This window comes from Hyposmocoma kahamanoa, unplaced genomic scaffold (genome assembly GCF_003589595.1).
Source record: "Hyposmocoma kahamanoa isolate Upper Pololo Valley unplaced genomic scaffold, ASM358959v1 87, whole genome shotgun sequence".
In the NCBI taxonomy this organism is placed as follows: Eukaryota; Metazoa; Arthropoda; class Insecta; order Lepidoptera; family Cosmopterigidae; genus Hyposmocoma; species Hyposmocoma kahamanoa.
In genome coordinates, this window is record NW_020654422.1 from 313449 (window position 1) to 337984 (window position 24536).

Here is a 24536-nt window from a genome sequence, read left to right on the forward strand (position 1 = left end):
ATTTTGAGAATACAAATAAGCAAACGAGGGTATGCCTTTTTTATTATTTGTAATACATTGCGGCTTTTACTTGGTGCGATATATTTGTGATCCTTTGTTAATACGGCATTAATATCGAACGAACGCACTTTTGAATAATGCATTCGATTTCGTGGTACAGCCGCTTGTACATTTTTTGGATCAAATTTAACATTTAGTGATGTTATACGTTAGGGAACACTGTTCTCGATTCTGATGGATTTTGATAACGAACGGCCGAAAATTATTATGACCTTAGCAATATTACTTATAAAAATATTCTATCACTTTTTTGTTATAACGTTTAGCAACGTTTCGTTTTTTTTCTGTTTTGTAATATCTATTATCAGTAGGATCTGTAATTTCGATAATTTTTGCAGCACGTTGCTTTTCGAATGTCCGAATATAGTGAGACCTATGACTATATAGTTCTTGTGACGTCATAGTTGGTGCAACAAATGTGACACGCTTGGTTTTCATACAAATCGCTGTACTTGCGGCGTCTATCTAGATATATGTCTGTGCTAACGACTACTCGGCACTCTATGTATGATCACTTCACAATGCAAGAGACTGAGGAGCTGAAAAGGTTTCTTCAAAGGTGTCGATCCTATGAGTATTGAGCCAGCTCAGGCTAGTGTAGCTTTTAGTGCGAATGAGTCACCATCTACATTTGTCCCCTTTCTGAGAGTCGTCCTTTTAGACAGGATTTGCCGCGGCCGATACGGTAGTCTTTAAATAGGCTTCGGAGTTATGTTGACCGGAGTTAAGAACAATTTTTTTAGGTGAAGATTTTCCGATGGTTCTAACTTTGAATGCTTGTGTTGTGCGATTCAAACGATGGCTCACCTCACATTGTGTCTTGCGTGCCCTAACACCGCACATGGTTGAGAATTTAATAGCGGCTACTTGTGACGCGGTCGGATAATAAAACTTTTCTTCTTAGTACACTACTATATTAAAGTAATAGCTTACTGGCGGAGGGCTTGGGCCGGACCCCCGCCGTACCCTAGTCTTACCAGGGAGTAGGGCTTTCAATGTCGCTGCATTTTTGCGTACCGAGATAAAAATATCGACACTCGGTGCAATCTCGAATATCATGGGAAAATCGAAACTTTCAAGACTTTAGTAGGTAGGTTTCGATACTTATAGACTACGCATTTAGGCAATCAAAACATAATATTTTAATTAAGTTCTTTATTAACACAGATATGATAAAATGGAAAATTATTTATGAAAGCTATTTTTTAAGTTTTGTAGAGTGTACTTAAGAGACAAAGGGTGTTTAGTACAGTTTCTGATGTAGAGGACTTCGTTATGGTACTACCGTTCTTCATTACCCGTATATTACTATACTAAACTACACTCCACGGTGTTGCCACGTACATGTAGTCAGAATAAGAAATAAGTGATGATTTAGGTGATTTTTAATACTTTTTATTAATTGATTTAAGTTTTAAAAGTCTCGAGAAAAAGTCAGTCTCGAGTCGTGTTTTTTTTTCAAAACATATTTTCCGGATATTTTTCCAAAACTTTTCCTCTATTTTTCCATATTTGATGTTGACAGCTGTCAAAAGTGGAAGTTACTGAACGAAAACGTTGGAGCCAACAACAAGGTGGTGGTGTGGTTGTTGGCGGATTTTTTTCGCTATTGTGAAATCATTTTAAATCTCGTTTTTTTTAGGTGGCTCTTAGCTATACAAGTTTATTTTATAATATATATTTCTAAACGTAGAACATAATATGAGCCTTCAAAATTATATTTTACCCATTTTCAAATATTTCCAGTTTCGGAAATTTTGCCGGAACAAATTTTCGCTATTTGAAAATTTTCGGATTTTTTTTTCGACGTAACATCTCACCTGATGGAAAGTGACGTTGAAGTAGATGATGCACACACCTAAATAATCCTATTCACTCTCGCCTTGAAAAGGTCCAAGTTATAACGTTCAGGGAACAAGTCTGCAGGCAGGGAATTCCACTCCATCGCCGTTCGCCATTATAAATGTGGAAGCGAAATGCTTCGTGCGAATCCTTGGAATATTCATAGAATAGGGGTGGAACCCCAGCCTAGGTCTGGTCCCCCGGTGATGTAAAGGGGAAGGCGAAATTAATTCGTGTAATTCCCTCACACACTCTCCGTGATATATCTTGTAGACAACTTTACGGCGTAGTTCAAGGCTCTGCAGCTTCGCCTCTACTAATTCCGGTTCACCTATAAGTGTCTTTGTACGCTTGTCGATTGAATCCAAGGTGGCCAGTTGGTATGTAGCAGAACCATCCCATAGGTGGCAGTTTGTTTAAATACTTTACCCAACAGTAGTTGCAAGTATTGAAAATACCAAAAAATTGTAGTGACTCGCGAAATTTTCGAGACCGACATTTCCGGGGTGAGAGCCCTATAACACATGCATCATAAATATTATAATTATTGTTATCGTTAATGATATTATTATTATTATACGTATATTATATAATATATAGTAATAATAATTGATTGAAGATTGATTGTTGACCTGTTAGGCAACGTGCAAACCCCACATATTATAACAAAACAATAGATAATTCCTCAATTTCAGAGGGAGTATATTTGTCTAAAGTTCAAGGTAGTAATAATTTACTATATTGAACTTTAGACAAATATACTCTGCCAATTCCGAACTTTAGTAATTACACCATCAGTATTATATCTAAAGACTACAATGATCTATTAGCAAATCTTCATTTGAATTCTAGATTTGGTACACCGAATGAATTGCGACTTTTGAATTTACTTTAGGCAAGATCTGTTCAATTCCTACAAAGGACCTAATTTGCGATTTAGGGGCTTATCAATAAGGCTCTGAGGAATTTGTTTATTAAGCATGATAATTCACTACGTGCCACTTGCAGAAGCTTCAGTGTGGATGTGAGTAATCTTTTAAATAGGATAACAGGCCGCAGCAGGAGGCGGAAGGCGCAGTGTATCATGAAGTACAGCGGCTGCTATGCCGTGTGTGTTATGCGTTTTTTCACTCACAGCTTATTGCACATTTGAACTCAAACTTTCGGCTATGTAATAATACGCTGAGATTTACACTTTGTTTTAACTTTTTCATAGTACGTGACATGGAGTTCAATTTTGGACAAATGCATCGCATGGGCGTGAGCGCCCCCTGGCGGGACAGGACGTCATGGGATTTTTAGGTGGGGAATAGTAATATACCTTAACATTATGACGTTATAGCTGTAATTTGAATGATAATGATTGAAATGATGATGAAAGAAAAAAGAATGACTGCAGTCGTCTTTTGGTTTCGATTACACTTTCTGGTACATGTGGTCAGTGGAACGTTGTTGTCATAATTCAACGTCTTTTGGCATGCCTTTAATAATATCTATGAGTATAGTTTGGATCAAAACAGTAATACCACACTGTAATGCCATCGCGCTGCTAATATCGGCCTTAGGGAATCACCAAACTTATTAACGCGGAATCGTCTGGATGCGATCATGTTTAACCACACTTGTCACATTCGCCTTTGACGCGGCCGTTCGTGCGTCAATTTCTTTCTAAAATAGGATCAGTTGTCGTCGACATGCATACGGACGCGATCGGAAATTCGTATGAAGCTGATTCGTTGCCGACTTGTGTCGAGACGCATTCATACGAACCGATGCGAAACGCAGAACGTCTTTTTCGCTCTTACGTTCATGGACATAAAGCTTTTTCTGACCGGCTTAAGCGGAAATTCATCTCTGGAGTCGAGTAAACTAGTGCGACGAGGACGGTTTCAAAAAGGTGGGAAAAAAAAGAAGTAAGCCCGCCGCAACGTTAGTGCCACCGCCCCGACAGGCCCCAATCATTTATTGCATCCAGCGGTATCGACGACGTTGCTATACGTGTCACGACTGCGTTACTCCACAAAGTCTGCGGATATTTTGGAGTACATACGGGGGTGAAAGCCAATGCTGCCCTGAGAATCGAGCAGTTGAAGTCCCGCCATAATAATAATAACGTGAATTTTAATTAATTTGTGGTGAGAGTACCAACTCGGGTGTCATGTTCCGACATTTTCGAGGACGGCTACCGGACACCCACGTTGCGTCACACGTCGTCACAGTGTTAATATTTTATTATATTATTATGTATCTTAGTCAATAAGGCATGTATTTATGGGTCTTCTGTGACCTGAACATAAATAAATAAAATAAAATAAAAATAAATCAATACGATTCTGCTTTAATAAGTGTGGTGATCTTATGATGAGTTTGTTATGATTAAATATATTATGTATCGAGTTCTTAGGTTTTCGCGATTGTTACACATAGGAAATGAAACTATTTTTCCGGATTTAAATCGCGTATATTTGTTTTTTCAAACAAACCGACGTTTCGAGCCCTTTACAGGTCCCATGGCAGTCAACCGTGACCATGCACAAGAACACAAGAACATGCACATATACGCGATTTAAATCCGGAAAAATAGTTTCATTTCCTAAATGTGTTATGTTTATAATCAGTTGTCAGTTATTACAAGTTCATACGTTTAGTCTGAACGAAGTTTCAAGTTATATGCTCAACTCACCTGTAACTTTGGAGTTTAAGAAGTAAGGGTCAGGATGCCATAAGTTGTCGAAGAATTCCGGTGGGAGAGTGACGTGGTCGTCTCCTTCTTCGAATATGTCTTCTGGTAGTTGAAGTCTGCTTTCCCTCCATGTCTGTCTGATGAACATGTCCACTCTGAAAATAGATTTTGTGTTATCACGCACACCTTCATACCACAGTAGTTCGATTCACGTAAGTTCAAGCTATCAAAATATCGTTGAAGTTACGTAGTCGTTCGATCGAAGTCCTATCCAAAATTGGTATTTGGGTATCGAGTAGAATCGAAACGTAACGACTAATGAACGACATCTTGGATTGTGAAATTTGACATTTGTCGTCGAAATTCTATTGAAAGAACTGTCAAAATTTTAGCAGAATACGTATGAATTGTCGTTTAGAGTCGATTCAAGTTCGAATCATGTAGGGACCAGAATACGATTTAACGACATTTGGATCGAACGACTTTAAAATTGGACTCGTTGACATTCACTGTCACACGTGAATACGAAAAAGCAAGTTTAACGACTAAATCGCTACGATATCGTAACAGTTTGATTCTGTGAATCAACCCCCCAGGGGGGTAATTATTTCGCTGTCTTGATTCGCTGTCGTCTGAGGTCGCCAATGAAGAAATAAATTTCTCTTTTATTCCAGCTTATTCACAACATTTCGGAGGTCTATGGGAGGCTGGTGTAAAATCAACCAAATATCATTTACACAGAGTGTTGGGCAATTGTAAATTTTATTTATTTTAAATTAGCATGTAATAAATAACGCGTACACTCAACGTAGCCCCGCACTAGGGAAACCCTGTGTCGCAGGTGCTATGGACACTCACAAATTACAACTAAACTCACGAGATAAGTAAATCGTCGCTTTAATGCCAAGCGGCCGCATCACGAAAAAATTTTAATCGTTTTTATTGGAAAATTGTGTTTAAAAACGGTTAAATTTCAATATTCCACAAAGACATCTAACGATTTTGCATTATAAATAACGAAGTAACGCAAATGCCTGTATAGCACTTAGCACTTTCGTGGCTCATTGCAGAACTAAGCGGTCATTATGTGAGTTGCGTCCCGGCAACCGGCGCAAGCGCACGTCAATATGGAGCAAAAGGGTCGTCTCGCGAAAACGCTTTTACATTCCAACAACTTTTTATAGTCCAAAGTGCCTAATTTTGGATTGCGTCCGTTTCGATCTAAAAATTCAGGTAAGTTCTATGTTTTTTTAATAGCGAAGGTATTACATTTAGCGATGCGGCTGTGTTGCATAATGTATGTTACAAATGATTATGGGGTTTGTAAAAAACTAAAAGTGTCGTATTTGCAATGTGCCTGTTTTGCATGAAAAAAATGCTCCTAACAGGTTTATATCTTTATCTGCTGTAATGATATTTTTGATATGTGCCTGCTTTTTAATTCATTATGGAATTAAAGACGATGTTTCTATTATTTAAAAAAACTAAACTGCAACAATTATAATTTTTATTTGCTTTAAACCAAAATGTACGGACTGTATACACATAATCAATTATAAAATAAGGCTAAGAAATTTGTACATTGCTATTTATGTAAGCCTCTGCAGCCGAACCTGTATCTCAGCGAACCGAATAAGTATTAGATTTAATATTTAGCTTTATTATATTTCTTTTTTAATACATTTACCTTGTTGCTTTGTGTTCTTTACTATAGTTCTAAATAATGGATTTAACTACTATTTTATTCTACATAATGGTAAGGTGAAAGAGCAACGAACATCAAAGCATCGCTGATGATAATTGAAGAAGATGATGAAGATCAAGCACATTGAAATGATTTATGTGATTCAGATTCCATTTCAGACAATCAACATAGCCTTGATCTTTACACATAAGCTTTTTAAGTTAATCTTTAATATAAAATGCTTCGTAACTAATTGTTACTTTGTTTTTTATACTTGACAGGTGGGATGACCTGGCTTCTTTAAATGGAAAGAGAAGGAAAATGTGATATTTAAATGAATAACATTAACGTGTTAGTATTTATTTTACGCATTTAAAAGTTGATTTCAATAAAACTGATAGCTCCTAGTACATAAATTATAAGTAACATTTTAAAACTTGCCAAAAATGCCATAAATGAGACTAATTTCAGGCTTAGAGTGTTTTTTATTCTTATTTTATGTGTTAAAGCATGTTTTTTTATAGTTTGACGTGTTGGTATTTATTTTACGCATTTAGTAGATGATCTCATTAAAACTGATAGTTCCTAATACACATATTATAAGTAACATTTTAAAACTTGCTAAATGTGCCATAAATGAGACTAATTTCAGGTTTAGAGTGTTTTATATTCTTATGTTATGTGTTAAAGCATGTTTTTTTTAGTTTAACATGTTAGTATTTACTTTACGCATTTAGTAGTTGATCTCAATAAAACTGATAGTTCCTAATACAGAAATTATTATACGTAACATTTTAAATTTTGCCAAAAGTGCCATAAATGAGACTAATTTCAGGTTTAGAGTGTTTTATATTCTCATGTTATTTATTTTTTTGTTTTTGAAGTATGTTTTTAGTTATGAGTCTATTTTTATTTGTCAAGCTTCACATGGAGCTTCTAGAAATAATTTAATAAACTTAACAAATGCCTTTCTCACTATGATTTATGGTCTTTTTATAAAATATTTTAAAATAATTGAAATAATTTAAAGATATTGAGTTCTTTTTTTAATGCTAAAGTGCCTTATATGCATTTTTACGGCTTTGGTTTAAACCTAGCGTAAAACTTTGACAAGCTCTCCTGTCAGAAAGCGAATTTTTGCTATGCGGCCGTTTAGCATCAAAGCCACGAAATGTAGGCCATAAAAATATTTCTCCCGGCCCGTGATCGAACCTGGGACCTCTGCGTGGCAATCCGGCGTAGTAACCGTTCGGCCACTTAGGCAATTGAAGTAAACCTCATTTCACGACCACTTACCCCTCTCTCGAGCGATCCGGAAGACCTAACGCCATTGACACCAGGATATTTCATCATCGGTAGACTGTTCACTTCGTTGCCAAGCTAGGATTATCAAGATGTGCCAAACAATCGCTTCAATCGTTCCCAGCAAATTAAAAAACTTCGACAACATTTTTGGTGCAGATGGAGCAAAGAATATGTCTCAGAGATTCAACTGAGGACTAAATGGCGTACTTGTAAAGACGCATTGAAGATGAACGCTCTTGCAGTTTTAAAGGCGGAGAAACTACCACCGTTAAAATGGAAATTGGGTCGAGCTACAACTCGTGTTTCCTGGCAATGATCGCGTCAATAAAGTGGCAGATATCAAAACTTGTACAGGCATTGCAAGAAGATCCTTTTAAAAAATTTGTCCACTTCCTGTAGCAAGTATTACTGGTTGAAAGGCAAGCTTTCAACGGCCGGGGAATGTTCACGCATGAAGACTTATTTTTATAAATAGCGCCTAAATTTTACAAGGAGCAATTATTTTAATCGTTGATTTAGCTACGCTCCAATTTAGGGTTTTTCTCTCAATATACTTTAAGCAGTGATACCCGATTTTTATTATCTACTGTGTCAAGTCCCTTATGGAGAATCCGGGTTTGCGCACTTTTCCCGATGCGTAACCGATTTCAATAAACAATGGCAGTAATTCCACGAACTTTTCAGGTCAGTTTTTTAGTTTTTTTACTATTGTTTGTGTTGTGTATGTGTGTGTGTGTGTGTGAGAGAGAGAGAGAGGAGAGAGTGTATGTTGTAGACATGAAATGCATATTAATGTACGTGCACATGACTCAATATTGCGTGCCATACCACGACACGTAGTACGATCCATTTGAAATGCATTCCGTTTAGACCATTCCGCGAATGGGTAACTCATACATGGAATAATTCATTCACCTGAAATCCATATCTTCAACGTTAATAGAGTTGACGTCGACTACGTAAATGCTGAATTCTACGATTACTGGTTGACCTTTACGCGCCGGAGGACGCATTTCTGGAATCAGAATTAAATTAAGTTAAATTAAGAAGAAATACTTTCATAAATTTCTCATAGACGGCGCTACGGCTAAAAATAGGTGAAAACCAAATACAAAGATTAAAAAACAAGCACATAGAAAAATTCGTGAGGTCCTCTGGTTCGTTCCGTGGCTTAGTTGGCATAGCGTCTGACACGGTATGCTAAAAGACGTCAATTCGAATCTGATCGGATCGAAGTAATTTTTCTGTGTTCGATCTTTGTATTAATAATTAAATTAAGTTTTTATATCAATTTTTCTTTAATCATTACATATCTGATAACTCATATCATATTATACATATTAGTATATGTATAATATGCTGAATCATTTTCATTAATACTTGTGAATCGATTTTGATGATTCTTTTTTGTTGGAAAGAGGGTACCTCAGAAGTGGTCCCATTTAAATTTGAAGAAAATATTCCACCTCTAAGTAAACAGATTTAGAAATAGAAATAGAGAAACCATTTATTGCAACGCCACATTATAAGAAAAACACACTAAAGTTATATGAATAAAGACAATTTTTTTCAATAAAACTTGGCAAATAGATGTAATTCCGCGAACTTTTGACGTCGGTTTTTTTAAATAGAAACGTTATTAGTAAACATGTTAAACAGTGATGAACAGTGAGAAAACTGAATAAAAACGAAAAAAAATTTGATGACTTTTTTTGATATTGATATTTGGATACGTCTCTAATACAAACACATAGCACGACAAGTACCGGCACGCTATGATCACATGAATAAAGAAAAGGAATAAGATGGCCGTGTTGACAGATTACAATAGTGAGGTCAAATCTCAACTCATTATCCGAAAAAATCTAATCAAATGAGAGTCGCATATATAAATACATAGATTTATAACTATATTGCAAGGGGTAGCTGATTAAAAAGCTTAACGAAAATTAAAATGTTTACTTAATAGCTTTGACGCGAGTTTGCCGGAGGTAGAAGTTGTGCTGGACAGCGATCCTATTAAGTGACGACCGTATTAAATAGAGATTTATTTTTTTTAAATACACAACTTGGCATTTATTTTCGAAAAATAAATGCCAAGTTGTGTCGTAAAATTACACATTCCATAAATTTACAACAAATATACAAAAATTTAAAACTGCAAGTCACTATTGAAAACTCCTTCAACGTAGATTATGAATTAATACGAAACTTGATGAGCGGACAAACGTTAAAACGGCATCATAACATGGTACTTTAGTGGCAAAATGCTACTTTTGTTGTTCCAACATGTTTTACAAATACCAAGATAATTACATGGTTTATTTATGTAGATCATTATCACTTCGGACCCTGCTAAAGAACGATAAACACAAATCCGAGATTATCCCCTTCGGGAGGACACTTAATAAGTAGCAAGAAGTCGTATAACAGTAAATTTTTCTTCCTAAAATAGTGAACGGTAGTACAGACTCTGCTTTATTATTACAATTAATTAAGTTTAATATTCCTAAAATCTCCTCCCGTACCAAAAATACATTTTTGTTGCCCTTGTTCTACGAATTACGCCAAAAACACATTTATTCGCCCCTCGTCTAAGTACTATAATGAGAAGTTGAAAGACAACGACACGTTTTTGTTATCATTGACGAATTACAAGAAAAAAATTGGAAATATTATATTTAACAGAGGACCCCGTGAATAAACTAAAACCTCTGTGACAGGTTTAATTAATTACTAAGTATCTACAATATATTGTCTTATTTGTTTTGTGTATGTGTATTTCAGATAGGTGTCTATTGTACAAACTCATATTTTGTAATACTTGTACTATTTAATGGAACAACCTGGTTTGTTAGTAAGTTAATATATTGCTTGTAAGATGTGTATAAGAATGTATGATTTCCTTAATAAATACATAAATAAATAAACAGTTTAACGTGTGCGGTACAATAGTGAATTTAGAAGTACAAATATGACTTTTTTATATTTATTGGACACCAAGATATTTACGACAATGATTTTTTTTTAAATACTAGTTTGTTAAGCTGCTAATAGATTGCTTCCACGACCACGACTGCATGAAGTTGATAACGACTTCACACATTAGCTGCATGCAGTCGATCTCGGCTGCATGAAGTTGGTTATACTGCCTGCAGTTAATGTCGTTATCAACTTCAAGCAGTCGAGTTTTTGGTTAATGACTTCACGTATTAACTGCATGCAGTCAATACCGATCAGTTAATGCGTGACGTAATCAATTTCATATAGCCGCGATCAAGATTTCACGCATTAACACGCAAACCGCAGTTAATCTGTTAGCAGCTTTATCATTATTGATACTAAGATCGAACAACACAATGAAAAATTCCTCCGGTCTGACTAGAACTAGCGTCTGTTGGCACACCGGGGACCCTTCTCTTACCAAGTAAGCTATAAACTGAGTCAGCAGGTCTTGCAAATATTTCTCTATATGCTTGTTGCAGATCTTTGTATTGGGTTGAAATGGCTATTTTGCCATCAGCAGGTACTTTTACTGCTGACAAGAGATGTCGCTATATTAATTGCAATATTTATTTTATTAAATACCATGATGACATAGATTTAATATTAGATACATGAAAGCCTTAGTGTGGCAACAGACGTTGGTTCAAATTCAGTTATATACAAGGAATTTTTCTTTGCGTAGTTCGATTCATTATTATAATGTAAGGACAACATAGAATTCTATATAGTAGGTATTTTGGTTTCATATTCTGAACTTCCCTTAAAGTAGCCAGTTAAGAATTTAAGACCTTTACATATACAACCATATTTGTCAGTGGTTAATTCCCAAAGGTCAATATTATAACCTAAATTTCAAGTAATATATGCAAAGTCGATAATACCTCCCTCTGAAATTCCGGAATGATTAAAAACAACTGAAAATTATAAAAAAATATTCCTAAAATAATAATATATGTTATAGCAAAATAAAGTATGTCATTTCATATTTTGTGTTCACAAAATTTACTATAAAGTATTTTGCTCATACACTTAATTTTAAGGAGCCTTGAGATAATTAAGTTCAACGAGTTAAGGTTGAAATTCTAGATAATAAGATTTGACTGACTTAGAGCTGATCTGACGATGGAAATGGCAGGCAGATTAGATGAATCACTCAACATTGTACTTTGTCCACTGCTACTTTGATTTATTTAAACGATTTGTTTTGACGAGGTTTTCCATAATATACGTTTCAGTTATTGTTGAGAAGATCGTGGTAACGAACACAGCGAAAGCGGATAAGCAAACTCTTGATGCTCTGGCCACACAGAAGCAGTCGCGAATGCGTTCCGGACGTGCGAATTTTTGTAATGTATGAATTCATATAAACTTTGTCAGCCACGCTGAAACGCATAGCGGTCGCGCGGCGGGGCTACGCGGTCTGGGGCCAATTGCTGTGACAAAAAGGGCGCCCGGGAGCAGGGCGGACCCGGGGCGAACGCGGGGCTTTAGCGGGCTTCAACGTTGTATTTTTTTACAACTCTTGAGTGTATTTTTATTCTATTCCGCTGCAAACTAGGCTTGGGACTGCTGTGGTGGCACGCCCCGGTATTCATTCTTTACCCGCAGGTTCGCCCTCGGACCGCTTTTCCCACTATACCGTCTCTGTGTGGCCTGAGTTTGAGTTCGTTTTTTTTTTTCATATAAAAAAGTTATGATTATTATTCCTTACATACCTTTGACATAATTTTCTGGCAGCACGACTCTAGGCTTTAAAGTGTGGTTCCGTTTGGATACAACGTCATTGCATAACCTGAAAACAAAAACAAATGTGTTTATTTAAAATTTTTATGGAACTGATATTCAATTATTTTTTTATGACATTACTCCACTAGTTTATTGCAATTATTAATACAAAGATCGAACACTCAGAAAAAATTCCTTCGATCCGGCCGGATTCGAACCGACTTCTTCTAGCATATCGTGCGTGACGCTATACCAACTAAGCCACGGAACGAACACAGTACGGTATGCTAGAAGACGTCGGTTCGAATCCGGCTGGATCGAAGGAATTTCACATAAAATAATTGAATATTAATTCATTAAAAAATTTAAAATACAGTGAATAGCGACATCTTTCGCCAGGGCAGGGTAGGTGAACTGGGTGATAAAACTTTCATAGATTTCTCACAGATGGTGCTACGACTAAAAAGTCGTTGAAAAACCAAAATATAAAAACGCGACAACAAAATTCGTGAGGTCCGCTGGTTCGTCTGGCCGGGTATACTAGAAAACGTCGATTCGAATCCGGCCGGATCGATTTTTTTCGAGTTGAGTGTTCGATATTTGTATTAATAATTGTAACAGATTGTGTTTATTTCTATGTATATGGTACAATTCACACCCTTAGTGATAATGCCAAATGACAACTTTTCAGGAGATAGGCTTACAGATTCTGCGAACAAAATCTGTTAATAACTTTTTACTGTTGATTGTACATAAAGTATGTTTCATACACGATTAAGTCCCGATTTGTCAATGTATTCACACATACCGTACTAATTACAGACAAAAAGAGTTTGTGGGGCATGCAAGCAATAATTTTAACATTTTATGTAATAATTTTGAGCGAGCAATGATCGGCATTGTAGAAGAACGAAAGTCACCGATATAGCTCTAGCAAGTTGAAGTGGCAGTGGGCAGGTCACAAAGCTCGTAGAACTGATGGCCATTGGGGCAGAAAGGTTCTTGAATGGAGACCACGAACCGGGAGGCGTTCAATGGGACGGCCCCCTACAGATAGACGGACGACCTGGTAAAGGCGGCGGGTAACCGAAGTATGCACGTCGCGTCCGATCGGCTAGTGTGGTAATCTTTTGGGACGTTTTTTTTTCTGATATGATGATGATGTAATTCTTTTGATCTCATTGACTTACAATTATATGGACGTCGGGTCCGCGCTGAAAAGTGTCCGAACTTATAGGGCGTTAAAATTGTATACAGAGCGTCATTCACGCTTTAGTCCTCGTTTGTTTCTTCTGACAGCGAAGCAAGCAAAATTAGACAGTACTGCGATGACATTACTATTTAAATTCAACGTTTTAGCTTTTTCATATTCCTTTACATGTCACTACGTTTAAATATGTTAACTTGGGACTTTTTTCGTGGTTTTTGTACTAGACCCGTCGTCCATTTATTTGTAAGTCAATATTTGATCTAGATCTTTTCAATACCAGTGTGATTTCGGCAAGGTGAGTACTAAGATTTTTTGCCTTGTAGTGAGGCCTGCAGCTGTGGTTGTCTTTTTATGTTTTACGTAATAAATTATGTTTTATGTAAGTAATAAATAATAATAATAACGTACACACTCAACATAGCCCTGCACTAGGTGTGCACGACGGTGGATGGTGCGACAATATCTGTAACTCTGATACGAATCACAAACATGTGCCGCTATGCCGCTTTCACCAGACCGTGCCTATACGCAGGACCGTTCGCCCGTACTCGCGTGTATGTGACACGTGGAACGCTACTGAATCCGGCCTCTAGCGTCTATAGGTGCCGGTATCCACGAGTCACCCTTACCGGTGGTATTATTAAAACTCGATAACCAGAAAAATAAGTCACTATATTCTCGAACATAGAAACACAGTTGCAGTACAGCCTTAGAATTTAAGTAAATCAACTTATGTAATAGTAGCAACAATTAAAAGTCTTCAATTAATCACAGTCCAAAATGGCACTAATTTACTGTATCTAGTCACTATACTGTACTAAGTCACTAAAATCCCTGTTATTTACACTTCACTGATTTACCTTTTCTTCTTTTCAAGCCACGCCGAATGAGCCCTATACACGTTGGTGCTCGCCTTCACTCGGCTAGCTAGGCGAGCGACACCGAGCGGAGGCAAAGCAAGGCAAATAGGCTGTCTGCACGTAGGCATTGGCCTTCACTCGCCTGGGCTCGGCCAACATGTATCGCGGGCTTAACAGCGTTTACAAAGTACATTTGGGCGTTCTGTTCAGTGGCACAGTAGCAAGCGTGCACACTCGTTCATTTGTCGTATTTAAATCCGTTAAGGCGTTTTCGATAAAGCATTTCAACATTGGAGCGTTTTCGCATTTCGACAAGTATATATAAGTGGTGGCATATAAAAGGTGACACTTCTGTTCATCGACTGTAACGTCGTAACTAAAGAATATTAATAGTATAAAATTGTATAGAGCAGGAAATAAGCAATTGCTGGACAAGTATGACTTTGATAATTTCAAAATACGGTTGATAATTTATCTCCTTCAAATAATAAATTTAAAAATATATTTGCTTTGTATAGCTTCAACAAAAGAATTGCTTGTATTGTCAGTGCCAATTTAATAAGCGAATACAAGATGAATTACGTTACACTTATTTTCGCGTTACAAAGCGAATACCTTTGGCAGATACAGTCAGCGTTGGTATTGAATAATTCATAAAAATGATTTTGAGAAGTGCTTGGCAGATGCCTGTTCATCTGCCAAGCACAGAATACAAAAAATTTAATAATGATTTATTACCATTCCTTGACTCTGGATAAATAAAATGTAAGCCTAAGCTGAGACTTATTAATTGACTTCGACTAAGAAGATTTCTACTAAAGAAGATTTCCCGTATTTACATAACGAACTTTGCCTAAGTTTAAGCAAGAAAGTAATTAAACTTTGAGTTTACTTCGTTTTTTTTTGCTTGAACCTGTGACGATGCTGGCCCCCTACATAAGCATCTTATTTTCTGGTTCCTGGCCACTTATTTTAATAATTTTGGATCATTCTTTAATTCTCTTTTCTTTCACTATTCTTATGGCCTATTTACACGGGGTTAGTTGACGAGCCATTTCAAGTCAAGATATTAAGTCAATCTAGTGAAAAGTGCAAAATTTGCGACGTCCATCTACACTACAGCCAGATTACAATAAGTTTTTGTACCTAACGGCAAGGCAAATTACGGAGTGGCTCAGGATACAAGTTCACACGTGTGGTAGGGGAAATATTGGCTCGAAAAAAAGAAAACGTTCTAATTTTGTGGATTCTCTTTTTCATTGGTCTGGAGAGACTCCATAATGGATTGTCTCTATTTACACGACGCCAATAATGGCTTGACTTAATTGAATAGCTCATCGATTGGCCTGTGTAAACGGTCCTTTGTGCTGGTTTCCCACGGCCCGTGAATTCAACGGTCGCACCATGCCACGTCTGCCATTTGTATGGGCAAGCTCGCGCCGCAGGCGAGTCCAGGTGGCCATGGGCCAGCGCATGTTGCGCGAATTTTGGTGTGTGTCGAGTTGAATCAGATTTGACCTGCCATCCAAAAATATCATGTATGCTATTTCTGCAGCCATTTGTGTACAGTGGATACAAGTAACTGGACAAAAGAACCAGAATAAAAGACGCCAATGACTGTTATCATTCAACAAGAGCAGTTCGAGATAAATTCTTAAAATTTTATTGAACTGTAGGTATATAGTTTAACTTACCGATTCATACTAATCGTTCAAATTAACGTTGTCGAATAAGGAATAATCGTAAAATACACACGTGCTCTCGCGTCGCGACAAGTTGCCAACACGCGGCGGACCCGACGGGCCTGCACGGGCATGGGGACGCGGTCAGGCGGCCCCATTGCGGCCCCATTGCGGCCCCCTCCCCACGGCGCGTTGGTACGAGCTCGCACGGCGCGACACGCGTGTCCACGGGCCGTGGAAAACTCTTGTCACGAGAGCACGTGCCCATAAATCACAAATCACCTCCCCTTATTGTAAAACTTCATGTCCATTACTATTTAATAAATAATAAATAAATAAAATTAATAAATAAAATTGTTTATTCAGTAACATAATGTACAGAGAAAACTAAAGACTACGTATGCGATTTAATGTAAAACTAACACATGTATCTGAACTAGGAAATTCCTGTATTTCAGGTAAAAAGTACTACTAATTATAAAACGTGGAATTTAAAGATATATTATATATATATATAGAAAAAAAATATTAAAATTATATAGCTGTAAAGACGGTTTTAGGCCTACCTTTTCCTTTTTTTTAATCACCTACAATGAATCTTAAGGAACGAGCCTTAGGCATTCTCATTTCTTTTAGGTTAGGTTCCAAACTTAGGTAAAGTTCGTTTTTTAAGTGAAAAAAATTTGCCTAGAACGCCATTTTTCTTTAATCAAAGTTGCTTTTTAAATTTCAGCCTTAGAAAATATAAAGCTTATTAACAAATATTTAGCAATATTCTAAGAGATTCAACAACTCGAAAGTTTTTATTAATACCCGTTAATAAAATACCCGTATATAAATTTTCCATAGTTAAGAATACTAATAAAACTGTTTCATTATATCGCTGAAACTCCACCTGTCAGGGTTTTGAAGCTCCATCTTGCATTTACAGCTTTTTTTAACCGACAAAAAAAGGAGGAGGTTCTCAATTCGACTGTATGTTTTTTTTGTATGTATGTTACGCGATAACTCCCGTATTTGGAAACCGATTTTCATGATTCTTTTTATTCGAAAGAGGGTACCTCCATAGTGGTCCATTTAATTTTGAAGAAAATCATCCACCTCCAAGGGTGGCTGTTCACGCATGATGATTAATTTTTATAAATAGCAATTAAGTTTTATTATAAAGAGCAATTATTTAAATGGTTGATTTTGCTATTCTCCAATTCAAGGCATTTTTCTCTCAATATACTTTGAGTACTGAGAACTGGCTCATAAGGTCAACGTTGTTCACCTTCAAAAGTTCATTTGTCTGTCTAGCCGTGTGAGAACAGGCATTATCGTGGTGCAAGATGATATGGCGTTTACGGTTACTTTTACGGAATTTGTTAATAACTTCCGGCAAACAAACGGTCGTGTACCAATCACTATACACGGTACAACGATTCTCCAAAGCAACAGTAGCCACGTGGTAGTTTTATTAAAAAAAGAAGCAATCATCCGCTTAGAGTCACTTTGCACGCGCGCCCCTTTGGTTGGTTTTGGCTCATCTCGAAAGACCCATACGCTCGATTGCTGCTTTGTTTTGGAATCTTAACTATAAATCCATGTTTCGTCACCTGTTTGACTCTTTGTCCCACACCAAATTTGACGTCCCTTCGTTGAACCTGGTAAGCATGGCATTGCACCAAGTGATGTGATCCGTTTTTTGAGCCTCAGTGAAATTGTGTGGTATTCACCGAGAGTAAAGCTTTTTCATACCCAAATGTTTGTGTAGTATTGATTGTATTTGACTCATGTCTATGCCTAAAGTTGCCCGAATTTCATGGTATGTCACATGCCTCTCTGTTTTGACCATACGGCGCACAGCATCGATGTTATTGTTGTTCACTGCAGTGGAAGGGCGACCGTCACGAAACTCGTCAATGAGATTCACACGACCGCGTTTGAATTCTGCAAACCAGCTATAAAATATAGTCGTATTGCATGGTGCTTCATCGCCAAAAGCAGTTTGAAGCCGAGCTTAAAGTCGTAGAAAATCATACTACGAAAATTTTCTCGAGTTAAATCCATAGATATAGAAAAACGGGGAGGTTTGGTATGGGGGCGTGGGTCGTGTCGCCTCGATATGATCATTTTGATCATATCGAGGTGACACGCAATACACCTTGTAAAAATTGGAGTGAAAACAAAAATTTTAAAACCAGTGAGATAACATTCCACCGGCTATTTGCATTTTTAGTTACTATTTCTACTATTATTCAATGTTTTCTTTTTGTCTCCATAGAAATTTCTAGACTCCAATATAGTGATGTTAATTTACGATGACAGATGTTTATCGACAATAAATCTTTACTGAAATGTTTGAATTTCTTACTGTGATCTTTGTAATAGGGACTTTACCCTAAAATGTCGAAGCGTTTTCGCTTCGATATTTTAGGGTATTCACGTTAAATTGATTTCTTTTATTTCATTATTATTGTTATTACTAAACCTTTTATTTCGAGTAACTTTAACACAATTCAAGGTTTGGATAACCGTTTCAATTTCATGTCAATTTGTATGTTGCTGTTGCTTGAAGGTAAATGTATTTGTATTTTATGTTTTAGATAATTTAGATATTTAAATTCCATTATACTCGTAGAATAAACATAGAGTATTTTTAATTTTTAAATTTTTCCAATGAGTTCAAAATAAAAGAAGGTTGGATTAAAGCTGCAGGAAAATCGAAAGATTGGTTTTCTTATTACTATTTCTTACTATGTTTAAATTTCCATAGCAAATGCAAACCATTTAAGAAATAAATAAAATGAAATCGTCTTTATTTTACATGTGTATGCAAAATAAATTAGAAACAATTATAGAAAATTACATTAATCCTTCATAAAAAACAACATAATTTAATTTATTAAATTCGTAGGTGGTTCGAGTTTACTCTTGACAGTGACAGCTTCACCAACCCGTGGTTAATATGTAATGGAAAACTGACACTGGTAACGATCGCCATATTTTTATATTATTCTTATAAAATAGACACTGGCCCAAGCCTAGTGGCCGCCATTAAGAAAATAACAATAATTTACATTAATATATCAATTAATATTACACCTGTACCAGTGTAGGTATAGTATGAAAAATGGAATACTTTTTTAATATTAGAAACAACCGCATGGTTTCTAACTGTCGATTAGAGGACCACATCCCTCGTTGAATAGCGTCAGTTTAAGGTTAATAAGGTTAACAATTCACGGAGCGGTTTCCATTCGCGCTCGCCGGTGCTGCTAGACAGCGGTTTTATTTCAATACTCACGACCCAGCAAATTTGCACGGGACGTAGCCGCCGCGGTTGCGAGCATGAAACCGTTGCGATTGCGGAACGGACTGCGAAGTTAGTGGGAGTTAATCGCAAGTCGCGCGGTTAACAGAGAACTCATCCCGCGAGCGCCTGCACCACATTGCGCTTGAACCGATCGCTAAAGTGCGCGGGCGACGATTACCGCCAAGCGCGCAGGTGATCGCGTCCTGCGCGGTTCTACTAGTACCCCGCCGCGGTAACCGCGAGCAACCGTCACCACTACAGGCGTAAAACGCGCCGTGAAATGTGCTACTAATTTTACATACTTAACTATTTCATTCTACAGATGCTGCGGGTGAAAACCGCTCAGTGAGTTCTTAGTGTAACGAAAAATGAGTTGCAGCGCCATCTAACGTGTAATAGTTAGCTATTATATACTAGTAGCATTTTTATTATAACGCCACCTGATGGTGAATGGCTGAATCAGGATGAAAAAATACTGAAATATTGTAATATAACTCTTACTTAAGTGACTGTAAGTTTAATTTTGTTCAATTTTAAAATTATGTTACGTCATTTTCACGTTTTAAGCCCATCTTTAAGTTACGGTAGTAGATAATAGAGCGTAAAGTTTGAATTGCACACAAGCTAAAAAGTGGCGACATCGGTACCTGATCTTACATAGCGTCATTACATATCTTCCCTTTTTTCCTTAGATTTACTTACTTACATAGTTAGATTTTTACCATAGATATATCTATTGATAAATCCATGGTGATTTAGACAACCAATTTCTAAAATATGACGCCACAATGTAAAAACAATTGACAGTCAGATGAAACAAACTGTATTCTACAACCAAAGAGTTCCATTTTCAAATGTTGTAATTACTTTTTAAATAATGTTTATGTAAGTGTCCAGTTCCGGAAACTTATAGTGCGCCCTATGTATGCATAACAATGCGTAAGTCTTCAAATATTTTTATTAACGCCTACAAAATTTACAATGGCAAATATTTACAGGACAAAAAGTTTCATTGCATTAATTTTACAATAAGGTGTTATTATAATAGCGTTGCTACATCGAAAATAAATTGTTTTTGGAATTTCACCAGATGTTAATAAACTCAGTTGGAATTTAAACAAGAATGTTGTTGCCTTAAAAATACTGCACCACGACAATATCTAGACTTTTCAGTTTTCAACTCTATGCCTATACGCTTAAGTGATCATTCAGGAATGTCCTGAACAAAAGAACTGACGTCAGTTGAGGCTATAGCGTGATATTTAAATATAGCACAACTTTTACTAGTTAGCGTGTTTTTAACCTACTATTTTGAAGCAACGCTTTGGAAACTGAAAGTTCTTGTAGTAAGTTTCGAATGAAAGCATAATTCACAGACTGTGGGGAAACTAAGCACCTAAAACAAGGCTGAATAATTTTTAATCTTACATAATCTTTTTATGTTTGCGTGTGCGTACAAATATCTCAAATCCGAGCATGGACGTTTTGATCGCACGTGTGGGTCATAAATCAAGAGAGAACACGAAAATACTCCTAACGCAGGGAAATCTATCATGAACCCGAATCAACTTAAAAGTTTGGGTTGTGTAGGTTTATGTTGTTAAGGATCATAATTTTGTCGGCTAACCGGTAGCATTGATATTCCGTGTTTCTGGCAAATGTTTTAGAGACAAAAAATCAATATCACTGGGTTATCTTCCGATTTATATGGATTTTCCAGCTTAGTGTTGTAATTTTGAACGACTATTTGCACTAATTTATTTGTCAAGTTTTTGATAGATACGTATACAGTGCGAATCAGAAAGTCATAATACTTTAAAAGCCATGCAAATTGTATGTGATTTTTAATAACACCATTTTAATGTTACCTGCTTTGGTTTAAAAAATACTCTTACAGCAGTACCTATTGAATTTCATACATCTTTATGAAGTTAACATTTAAAGACGAAAAATGTGTTAAGGAGCTCTAATTCATTTACATCAGTCTTAGAATACCGTAAATTGACGGTATTAGTCGCACCTTCATACGAATTAACTTGAAAGTTACAGCATTCTTTGGGGTTAAAATCTGAAAATCAAATTATCGTAACCCACATAATCGTCATTAGGAGTAAGACTATTTTTCATAGGTTTATTTGCTAAATTTGGCACAAAAAACTCGAACCTTTTCTGAGTTATGACTTTTTTCGTTTATGCAATTTTTGTTTTGGCTCCACTGAAAAGTTGAGTTTTTGACTGTTACAGCATTATCGCTTTCCAGCGCCGATGTCAATGACACAAGTCGACAATAAATCTGCAGGTCTGGATCGAGAAAATATCCTTCGGTCTAACCCATCTAAAACTGAGTCCTGCGCTTTTTCTCGCAACCGTCAGGCGGGCGAAGACTTAATATGCAAGGTGTTCCCGCAGCTCACAGCGATACTCCGAAGTATCTTAGCGTGTATTTGGACAGGTCGCTCATTTTCTGGAGACACTGTGATTGTGTCAAAGGAAAAGACACTCGCGCAATAATTTACTGTAGCGTCTTACCATCACCAAGTGGGGCATCGCTGCATATCATGCGTAGGTACCATAGGGCTGGCACATTCCTATTATGCTGTCGAATACGCATACTCTGTTTGGAGCCGTTCTACCTACGTTAGTGGTAGTACAAAGTACAAAGTTAGTGGATACAGCCTTAAATGATCGTGTAACAACCTTGTTTTTAATTTACCAAAAAAACATAATACCTATTTCAATTCTGGATAGATACCTACGTGACAACAGTTAATTATGAAATCAAAACAGCCGCAATGTTATAATAATTGTATTGTTATTTCTTCATCATTGTTATCTTAAATCTTAATTGGAGTTGTTACCAGAGATTGGAAGAGGCATAGTAATTTACCTAAACTTGAAGTAGTACAAATAGAGCGGATAAAATCTCTCAATGACATCACGAAATGGTATAAAAATTAAAATAAAAAAATCGAAACAAGTTACTTATAATTACAATTCGGAGCCGTTCCAACCATGCAAAGTTAGTGGATATGGTTATAAATGAGACCTGCTGGATCAAAACTGGTTGTCTTAAGCCGACTCCGGTGATGTTGCTGTACTAATTTGCTGGCATAGATCCGCCAGACATCCGCAGAACTGTAGTGGCCTTTTGTGAAAGTGCTAAAATGGCTACCGACACCCAGCACCCTTGGCACGTTTACTTCACAGTGCAACAAAGACTGAGGAGGCGGAAAATTTTCGTCAAATATATTGAGCCTCTGTGTATAGAGCAAGCTCAGGCGAGTTGCAACCTTTGACGCGAAAGAGTATATATGGCATAGTGGGGAGTTTCGGATGGTTTTAACCTGGATTGTTTGTGCGATGAGATTCATATGCCCTGATTATTGTAACACCTGCAAGCTTGAGGATTTAATGGCGCTAGTGACGCGGTCGGCGTGGCTGAGTTCTGAGCCACAATAGTATATATGTTATCGATGCGATAAGAAGAAAATTATTGTCTTTTCCACTATCTGATTGTTCGGAGTCGGAAGGCGGGATGGTCGCCATTATTTCGCATACACTCCAACAATTTGCAACTTTATGCTTGTGCGCAACGGACGGAACGGACTTGCTTTCCTAGACTATACTTATTTAGTCACTACGTCATATAAAACAATTGTACAAAAAACGGATAAAAACGCTTTAAGGGTAGCTGCATCTTTATTAGAAATGACTTCTAGTCCAGATAGAATATTAAAATTTCAGATTGGAGCGAAATGAATAGCTATAAAAGATGTGAGAACGTGTTGGCTGAACTCGTTCTTTGATATTTGTGTATTGAAAACGACTACGCAAAAAGAGCTAGTACGTGTCACAAAGCAAATATCGATGCTGAAAAGGTAAAACGTGTAACATACCTAGTTAAGGTAATTTTTTTTAGGAAAAAAATCATAACGTTAATTTTATTGTTATATGGTGTGTGGAGTATGCTACAGTTAATATATCTTCGCTTGAAAAATATTAAAACTGTCTATTTTGTGGAAAGTGATGTAAAAAACAGTTATTTGTGTCGCAATTTATTGTACAAGTGTTTGCGAACGTCATAAACTTTGTTATATACGTCAGATGCGACAAAGAAGAGTGTTTGTGAAACAATGTACAGCCTCAGGACTATGAAAACTGTGAGTAAAGACGCAGTCATTTATGTGGATATTCTGTGAATTTTCATGGCGATTTTTTATAGCTTACTAATAAACATGGAGAAAGTGGTATTTAAGATATAATTGCAATGTTTACTTTGTGAATTTATGATAAAATTAAGACTAAATTGAGATAGGAACCGTTACATGATTGACTTCATTTAAAAAAAGTAATTACTACTTTTATGATTACCAGTGACATCTAGCAGCGAATAGCAGTGATTCTGATAAAAGTTTGACACATCAATATATAACTGAAAATGTAAAAAAATGACTATAATATGTACCTCTACGGATTTAAATGTTAGCAAAAGTAATTAACAGAAAACATACATTTAAATCAGAATCATAAAAAAACCTTTACAAGTATCAAAATCGTGGAAAAAAATACAAATAAAAATATACAGAGACGAAAAACATATGCGTTATAAGTACAAACAATACAAACAAATTATTGTCTATTTCTAAAAAGATATTAGGGGATGACTTTGAACTTTGCCACTACATAAAACCTAAATGCGGCATTCTCCAAATATTAATGTAATCAGTTGAAAAGTGAAAAGAATCACAATGAGAGTTTATTGTATTATTATGATGGGACACGAAGATTTCCGATCAACTATAGATTATTATGATTTAATTAAAGAAATGAAATATATTTCACAAGAAATTTCTCAAACAAATGTGTTGTTGTGCTTACCTGTATTTAAATGTGGCAGATATTATAATTCAGTAATGAATTGGAGAACTGAAAGTTTCAATAAGGCTTTATTTGAAGATATACCTACAGACGCAGGAGAACTATCCGTGTCATATTATGGACTCTAATCTTCACCTAAGCTACGACGATTCTATGTTTAACAGACGCACTGGGTTGTTAAAAAATTATGGCATGAAAATAATTTTTAAGCATATTTATGAGATGATATATTCTATAATTCCAGAAGAAGCTTATAAAAAACGAGATCAGTCAGTTACGGATGAAAACTTGTTTTTGCGTTAA

At 36.3% G+C, this 24536-nt stretch overlaps 1 protein-coding gene across 1 annotated transcript in view; it reads right to left on the bottom strand.

The window, feature by feature from the left end:
• LOC113235218 (glycine receptor subunit alpha-4) overlaps nucleotides 1-24536 on the bottom strand; it is a 109991-nt gene that overhangs the window by 42461 nt on the left and 42994 nt on the right. The window contains exons 2-4 of the mRNA XM_026470845.1: nucleotides 12296-12372; nucleotides 8490-8589; nucleotides 4586-4740 (exon numbers count right to left, since the gene is read on the bottom strand). Coding sequence (XP_026326630.1) covers nucleotides 4586-4740; nucleotides 8490-8589; nucleotides 12296-12372 — 332 coding nt within the window. The remainder of the gene's footprint in view (nucleotides 1-4585; nucleotides 4741-8489; nucleotides 8590-12295; nucleotides 12373-24536) is intronic.